Source organism: Orycteropus afer, unplaced genomic scaffold (genome assembly GCF_000298275.1).
Source record: "Orycteropus afer afer isolate SDZICR_OR568_19922 unplaced genomic scaffold, OryAfe1.0 scaffold00304, whole genome shotgun sequence".
Lineage (NCBI taxonomy): Eukaryota > Metazoa > Chordata > Mammalia > Tubulidentata > Orycteropodidae > Orycteropus > Orycteropus afer.
This window is the reverse complement of record NW_006921891.1, coordinates 2,351,612-2,360,462: the sequence shown is the minus strand read 5'-3', so window position 1 is coordinate 2,360,462 and position 8,851 is coordinate 2,351,612. Positions and strand designations below refer to the sequence as shown.

General features: G+C 48.1%; 1 protein-coding gene across 1 annotated transcript in view; it reads left to right on the top strand.

The window, feature by feature from the left end:
- The window catches only part of MSL3 (MSL complex subunit 3), a gene marked incomplete at its 5' end in the record, with an annotated part of 37,896 nt that overhangs the window by 8,152 nt on the left and 20,893 nt on the right, over positions 1-8,851 (top strand). The window contains 3 exons of the mRNA XM_007951638.1: positions 1,802-1,960; positions 3,506-3,768; positions 7,632-7,770. Of these exons, the coding sequence (XP_007949829.1) occupies positions 1,802-1,960; positions 3,506-3,768; positions 7,632-7,770 (561 nt within the window). The remainder of the gene's footprint in view (positions 1-1,801; positions 1,961-3,505; positions 3,769-7,631; positions 7,771-8,851) is intronic.

The window sequence follows — 8,851 nt, the reverse complement described above, 5'->3', positions numbered from 1 at the left end:
TAGGTGAGATGAAGTCTGGCCATTCTCGCTTCCAAGGAGCGTTCCGGCTGCACTTCTTCCAGGACAGATTTGTTAGTTCTTCTGGCAGTCCATGGGACTTTGAGCATTCTTCCCCAAGACCACAGTTCAAATGCATCAGTTCTTCGGTCTTCCTTAGTCATTGTCCAGCTTTCACATGCATGTGACGCGATTGAAAATACCACCTTAGTCCTGAAAGTGACATCTGCTCTTTAACACTTTAGAGAAAGAGGTCTTTTGCAGCAGATTTGTCCAGTGAAATATGTCATTTGATTTCTTGACTCCTGCTTCCATGGATGTTGATTTTGTCTTTGAGGTTAATGTGTATTTTTTTTTTTGAAAAATAGAAGTCATTTAAATCTGAGTTCATTGGGAAGTTACTTTCTTGTGTGTGAGATAGGAGGAGTCCGGTTTGTCTTTATTAATGATGTTGCTGTTAGGTGCTGTTGAGTTGGCTCTGACCACAGTCACCCTTTTTGTAGCCAGTTAGTGAACACTTTCTGGAAAACACCATGGCCATTTCCCACTGAATTAAAATATCTCCATTGTCATAATCAATTCCCATGACTCCCCTTGGTGAATTTTTGTATGTCCAGTATGGTTTCCCATTACCCTGGCTTCCAGTAGCTTCATAATCCCTGGTAAGGTAAGGCCCCCTCACTCTTCTTGATGATTTCCTTGGCTATCTTTGATCCTTCGTTCTTCCTTGTGTTCTGTAAAACAATTCCATCCCTTTATCTTCCTAAACCTCATTGAGATTCTAATTAAACTCTGACTAACTGTGTGTGTTGATATTGCGGGAGGATTGTGCTTAAGCCTAAGGTGTGATCTGCCTTTCCTTTGTGTTCCAGGATGGTTTTATGCCTTTCTGCTCCCCCCCCCCACCCTCTGCCTCAGTTTGGTGCTCTGTCTGTCTTTTTCCATTGACTTGTGGGCAGTTTTCCCCTTTAGTTGTAATCATGGATTTTTGCGGATGGTCCGGCTTGCTCTTCTCTCTCCATAACTACAAGCACATAATTTTGAGATGGCTGCCAGTGCTGGGGTTATCCTTTTTTTGACTCTAGAATACAACCTTGACCTTGTGAGTATCACACTGTGCGTAAGGAATACACTTCTGTTTCGTGGGCTACAGTCAGCTGCTCTCACAATGCGTTCTGAAGATAAAATGTGATGATCCCAGCAGCACTGTGCACTTCTTCAGAACACGGTCATTGTTTCCGAACATTCTGTAAACATCTTGGTATCTGGACTGGGTGCCTTGAAAGTGTGCTGTGTGTGGCGCACACACTGCCTGGGTTTAGGGCTGTAACTCTCTCCTTTAGAAGCACCAAGATGGGCCATGACAGTTGCACCCAAGCTTGTTTTCCAGCAGCTACTCATTGCAGTCAGAGGACTGTGAGGTGCTGCTTGGCCCACGTCACCCACCAGGAGTAGAATCAGGAAGCAGTCACGAGAGTACGAGGTAGGCTTCTTCAGCTCTTGGCAGGGGGGGGTGTTTCCACTTCTGGCAGCACGTCTGGCACGCGCTCCCCGTGGGCACCACACGTGTTCACGCGTGTGAGGTGTGAGAGATGAAAATGAGCTGTGTACTCTGCTCTGTCCCCTAGGTCTGTTTCCCTGTGTTCATCCTTTCCCATCAGCATCCCCACATCCGTCTCATGTTTTCCGTGTGTTGGGGGTGGTGATAGATGAGGTTTGACGTTTAAAGCCGTGCCTTGTTAAAGCTGTGGAATGTAACCATTACCAGACTGCCTCTATCACCTTTCCCTTTCATTCCCGCCAGTGTGGACCTGTGTAAGGAGATGGTTGATGGACTAAGAATCACCTTTGATTACACTCTCCCATTGGTTTTGCTCTATCCGTATGAACAAGCTCAGTATAAGAAGGTGACTTCATCCAAATTTTTCCTTCCAATTAAGGAAAATGCCACCAGCACCAACAGGTGAGTTCAGGAGCCTGTAGTCTGCCTCATAGACTTCAGCAGGCCAGTAGTTCAGTCATGGTTTGAAGGTGTCATTTTGATGCTATGGGGCCAGGATGTCCACACTAGGGAAAAGGCCAGTACTAGTGACTGGGAGGTTTCCCTCTTCCTCGGTCAGTCAAGGCATCATTCACTTTTAAATGCCTTTAAGTGATTTTCCGCAGCCAGGGTTCCAGTGTGGAGAATCTAGCTTGGATCATGAACAGCTGTCCCCATCTTTCTGACATTGATAGAGTGAGGGAGAGTGCAGACGGGTGGAAGATGTCAGTTTGAATTTAGCTCCCTCACTTATGGGTGGTGAGGCTTGGGGAGGTGCCTGCTGGCTTCTTGCTGGCTCATGTGCACAGTGGCACGAATATCTGCCTCCTGGGGGGGCTGCTATTATTACATGAAACTTCATAGAAGGCAAGCCAGTCGCCCTGTAGAAACGGTTATCTCCCTTCCTCCCTGCTGTGTCCCTCTTTCTTCCCTCAGTGGGCAGGTGTGTTGAAATCCCTCATCTTTGAACACAGAAAATCCCCCAACCTAAGTCTCAATCGTGGATGTTCTCAGCGCTGCTACCCTATCTCCCTTCCACCATCTCCCCGTGAGAACAGTTTGTCCTCATTATTTCCATGCCTCCATCTTTTCTTTTCTTAGCATCTGGCTTCATTCTGCCCTGACCCCTTGACCACACTCCTCTTTCCAAGGGCACAAATAACTTCCTCGCCATCACACACCACTCGCCTTTCCCTGCCCTCCCCTCTCGCTGCTTTAAGGCTCTGTCTCTCCTGATTCTCTTTGCTTTGCTACCGTCTCTTTTCCACCTGCGTTTGTTTCCTTCTCTCTCCCCTTCCTTCCCAAGTGTCGTTTCACCCCAGGCGACAGGCCTGTGAGACTTGCTGGGGCCCCGTGTTGACGTCCACTTGCCCTCCTCCAAACCTGAGATGCGGAGTGTCAAGGATGCACTCTGTGTTTCGCCAGTTCCCCTGACACCTGTGGTTTTTGCTAGTTCTGCTGGTTGGTACATTTTGATGAAATACGTTACTCTTTGGTCTAGACCAGGCTTTCTTTATCCCCACCCTGTTGCCATTTGGGGCTGGATGATACTTTGTAGCGGAGGTGCTGTTCTGTGCATTGTGCGATGTTTAGCAGCATCCCTGGCCTCTGCCCACTGGATGCCCGTGGCACCCCGTCTTCCAGTTGTGACAACCCAGAATGCCTGTGTCCATCGCCATATGTCCCTGCCCACACAGCCAGTGCTCTGAAACAAATATAGAATGGGAGTCACTGTCTTGAATGCCAGTGAACCTGTTGAGAAAATCAGAAGTGACCATACATTTAGTTGTTCTGTTTGGGAAAATACCTGTTTTGGCCCACGTTTGAGATGAAGATGTATACCCCTTTTGGAGTTGGGAGTTGGTTGCCCGCACTGTCTTACAGGGGACGTGGAATAACCTGTTGACATTTTGGATGGATTTGGTGGGCCGTGGTCATGTGTGAAAGCTCTCCTGTCTTCTCCCATAGGAGCCAGGAGGAGCTCTCTCCGAGCCCGCCCTTGTTAAACCCATCCACTCCACAGTCCACCGAGAGTCAGCCCGCCACGGGTGAAACAGCCACCCCCAAAAGGCGCAAAGCTGAGCCAGAAGCCTTGCAGTCTCTGAGGCGCTCCACACGCCATAGCTCCAACTGGGACAGGCTGTCCGAAAGTAGCGTGTCGCCTCAGCTGAAGCGCCGGCCTCAGGACACATCTGCCACCATGCCCAAGCTGTTCCTGCATCTGGAAAAGAGTAAGTTCTCTACTGGGGGTGGGGGGAGCGGGAGGGGGAAGGGCGCTGTGCTGAGTTCACGTGCATGCGTGTGCCATACGTGTGCCGTGCGGTGATTCTCCCAACAAATCCCGAGTGCTGTTATGCCCCCACCTGCCAGAAGGGGGAGCTGAGCCAGAGCCCGCTCAGCAGAGAAGTGGTGGAAGCCAGGAGTGGAGTGTGCGTCCTGAGCTTGGCGTGGGTCTAACCGCCCCTTGCCACCCCTTCTTCTGAGCAAGTGGAATTACGCTAATCCTCTGTTTTGTATGGTCCTTGCGAAGAGTCCAAAATGGGCCCCTCTTCTGGGTGGTTTTGTTCTTGTGTGCTTGTGCTCTGTCTCCGTTGTCTCTCCGTTCTATGTCTTACCTTTGAAATCCCGTTCTGCAATCAATTGAGGGTGATCAGCGTTCCCTCAGCCTTTCTTGCCTTATCTCAACCCCAGCCCCAGCTCCATCAGATCTGCTCACCTTCATCTCGAGCTGGTATTGAAGTAGAATAGGTTATGGAAGAACGGAAGACTTGACTTTATTTGTAAAGTATGTATAAGATTGGGATCAAATGTCAAAATAAGCCAGTGATGGTCACTTTAGGGCTTCTGAAAAAACTTAGAATGTACTGTTTCCTGACTTCCAGATGGAGTTCTTGATTGTTTGGTTAGATCAGAAATTCCATGTGATAATCATTGATTTAGGTGTGCCTAGCATTACAGTGTTGAACGATAAAATAGAACACGTTCTCCAGTCCCCCTAGGGGCTTTTATAAGCTAGTTCGGGAAGGAAAACTCCATCAAAATGAAAAGATTAGAGGTCAGTGTGATTGTTCTGCATAAATAGCTCTTAAGAAATTCAGAGTAAAAAAATACAGTTCAGCATATGGACTGATGGGTTAGAGCAGAGGTTGGCAAACTTTTTCTGTAAAGGAATACCCCTCCCTTGTTGTCAAGTTGATTCCGACTCAGTGTGCCCTTACAGGACAGAGTAGAACTGTCCCAAAGGGTTTGCGAGGCTGGAAATCTTTACGGAAGCAAACTGTCTCTTGGGTTCCAACCGGTGACCATTCAGTAAGCAACTGAGTGCTTAGCCACTGCGACATCAGGGCTGCTTCTATAAAATACCAGATGGCAACTGTTCTGGGCTTTACAGGTCACCCAGGCTGGCAGCTACTGCTGTGGACTGGATTTGGCCACAGTCACTCGTTCGTGGACACGTGAACTGTGGCAGACTTACGCTGGAAGGGGTTTGGGGCTGGGTGTTTGGAGGCATTCAGGACTTGGATTAGAAGCAGAAGGAACTCCGGAGAGTGGAGGTGAAAGACTGACTTAGAGAGGGTCTGGGTTTAGAACTCAGAGCAGAGTTGGGAGGCGGGCCAGCTTTTGGGAGACCATGGCCATCCCGACCATTGGGCAGGTCTATTTGATGTGTGGGCAGGAGACAGAGATGCGCCTATGAAATGGGGGCAGTGGCGGGAAAGCAGTGTTTCTGGAAGCTGCATTTTGGCCCCCTGCTTCCAGACTTAATATCCCTGAGGCTAAGGCCCGGTTTCCCTAAGGTTTGAGGGCATTTGCTTTTTCTGGGACTTTTGCCAGAATCCCTATGCAGTGCTAAGCTGGATTGAGAGCAGGCCAGTCTGTACTGGCTGGGAGGTGGGGAGAGCACCAGTGGGCTGGGTGAGAGCAAGGGGGCTGTTGAGGACGTTTCCGGCTGGAGACCTGCATCCCGCTACTAGGGAAAGGAGGAATGGTACGCCTTTCCCTGAAGACAGCCTGCCATTGACAAGTTCCTCTAAGCCTAGTTGTCAGTTCTTGCGAGTATATCCCAGTATACCCCACGGAGCCTGGGTGTGGGGTGTGGCTAAGAATCTTATGGGGCTAATTTCATTCCTAAGAGCTGCTCATGGATGGATGGTCAAAAGTCAAAAAAGTAATTACTGTTAATTTTAAAGAAAGAACATTAATATATTCCTGAGCCTTAAAATTAAAACCCATTTACGCAAAAACAATAAATCATTAAATTGGATGCATTTCCTCTGCAGGCTGATGTTAGCTCTCAAAGCCCACACTAAGCAGGCGTTTCCCCAAGTTAATGATAATACCGTTGTTCAACCTGTGCAGCAAGTACCAAGTTTTCCTCTTAGGAAACTCATGCCAGGGGTTATTTGGGTTGCCAAATCAGCATACCACATGCATTATTTGCATGAAAATACAGTATATCCTTTCCCAAAAGAATTCTCCTGAAACTAATGAAGTATAGCTATTTACGTCACACCTCTTAAAGCCCCGTCATTGCTGTTACTCACGTCACATTCAGGACCACATCCATAACCAAAGTAGATGGTGCTCAGGGTTTAGAGAATGCTACCTTTCCGTGCCACAAGCAAGTAATAGCAAGGTTGGTGCCAGCCATGCTGGTGCTGTCACCCAGATACTGTCTACTTGGAAAGGAGTGAGTGATGGAGGAGGTGGTGTGACTGTGAACTGCTAACTCCGTGCACCCTGCTGGAGGCCACCCCGTCAGCTAGACTGGCACGCTCCAGGCATCTAGCCGTAGAGATGAGCGTGTGTGGTTCATCTCACAGGAGCCCTGCTGGTGCAGTGATTAAGTGCTCAGCTAGTAATGGAAAGGTCAACGGTTTGACCCCATCAGCTGAAGCCTTCTGTACCTATAAAGATGACAACCTTGGTCAGCCTTGCCCTCTAGGGGCGCTGTGAGTCAGAATCAACTCCACTGCAGTGGGTTTGGTTTGAGCTTTGGTTCTGTAAAGATGACAGCCTTGGAAACCCTATGAGGCATTTCTACTCTGTCGTCTAGGGGCGCCGTGAGTCGGAAGTGACTCCACAGCAGTGGGTTTGGATTTGCGAGTCTGGCTCATCTAACAGGGCCGGGAGGTTCAGGGTTGCGGTCCACGTCCGAGTCCTCCTAAGTATGGTGAATGCCTGCTAAGGGCAGTGTTCCCCAGAGGCCGTTTGCTGGGCTTCAGTGGTGGTGTCGAGGGTGTGACTGGATGCCCACCGCATCCCCACCCCTGCCTCCCTGGCTCACTCCTTCCAGTCCTCCCCGTCAGGGTCTCCATAGGCAGGCTCCGCTGCTGACAGTGACATTGGCGTTGAAATCCCCACTGTGTGAACTCCCTCCCTGTGACTTACTGGTGACGTCACCTCCATCACCAGCTCAGTTTGGCACGTAGTTATAGGTGCTTAATATGCTTTTGTTGACTGAGTGAAGACTGGGAAGATTCACCTGGGAGGAATCAAAGAAGATGTACCCCAGAAAAGAAGATGTGCCTTAAAAATCATTTTGAAAAGTCAAAGGCTAAAAAAAAATGTCAGGTGCTTATTTTATTTTTTACTTTTTTACGATATATTCCACAGACCGTAGAAGTTATCCATTTAAAGCGTACAAGTCTGTGGTGTGTAACATATTCACAGACTTGTGCAAGCATCACCACAGTCATTTCTACCCCCACCCCTCAGAAAATGAAAAAAAGAAACCCTGGCACCATTAGTAGTGACTGCCCATCTTCCCTCTAAGCCCTAGGCTGCCACGGCTCTTCTGTCTGTCTGTCTGGATTGATCTATTCCAGACATTTCCGGTGAATGGAGTCATAACATGTGGCCTGTTGTGTCTGCCTTGTTTTCAGTGATCATCCACGTCATAGTACATATCAGGACTTCACTCCTTTTTTTTTTTTTTTTTTCCCTAAATAATACTTGAGGTTCTGCCTGACGTGGGGAAGTTTTTACTTTCTGAGACCTGATTTTCTACGTTACCTCTACTGCTTATAGTACTCTTGACGGCACAGGCGCCGTGGGTGTCACAGGTGACTGAGGCCATCTGTTTGTTTTGCAGAGACGCCTGTGCACAGCGGATCATCATCCCCTGTTCCCGTGACTCCTAGCAAGGAAGCAAGTGCTGCATTCGCTGGCTTTGAAGGGAGACGGAACAATGAAATCAATGAGGTAATGAGCTCGGCTCCGACATTGGTCCTGCTGATTCCCTCAGCATTTTGTGAAATCCTATGGGAGGAAATCACGGTTTCCTAACGTGTGATGTTGCTTGTGCTATGACATTAACAAAATTGTTCAGACAATCATGTTTAACGCTGTTTTTAGTTTGGAAAATGTGAAGAGTGTTAAGATTTCAGCCTCTACTTAAAATAATCCCTTACGTTAAATAAGCACAATTACCGAGATACCAGTATTTTCATTTTTAAGAAAGATGTTGACAAACCCTTTCTGTAGAGGTCCAGAGAGTAAATATTTCATTTTTGCAGGGCACTTACAGTTTCAATTACTTCCAAAACCAGCTACAGACCGTATGTAAATGAACGGGCGAGCTGGGTTCCAGTAAAACTTTTACTTTTGGACACGAATTTCAATGTTGTCTGCAAAAAGGACATGGGAGTGGGATCTTCTGACTTCTTCTGTCCTCGAGAAGGGGGCATAGAATCACCATCAGCAGCCCAAGGCTACAACCCCAACATACTCCATTCCTGATTTTAAACCATGCAGTATCCTCTCATTGTATGACGCCAGACATGCTGCCACCCTCCAAACTTTTTTACCAGATCTGACACCAGCTGCCCCTCCCACAGCACTCATTACTTCTCTGCTGGGTTCTGTAATTCATTGCAATGACCACACAGAAGAACTCACAGGCAATACTTAGGATTGTGGAGTTTATTAGGGAAGTTGTTGTTGTTGTTAGGTGCCATCGAGTTGTTTCTGACTCCTAGTGACTCCATGCACAGCAGAACAAAACACTACCCGATCCCGTGCCAGCTCCATGATCCTTGCTATACTTGAGCCCATTGTTGTAGCCACCATGTCAATCCATCTCGTCGATGGCCTTCCCCTCTTTTGTTGACCCTCCACCTACCAAGCATGACATCCTTCTCCAGGGAATGGTCCCTTCTGACAACATGACCAAAGTACGTGAGACGAAGTCTGGCCATTCTCGATTCCAAGGAGCATTTTGGGTGCACTTCCTCCAGGACAGATCTGTTAGTTCTTTTGGCAGTCCATGGTACCTTCAGCATTCTTTGCCAGCACCACAACTCAAAAGCATCA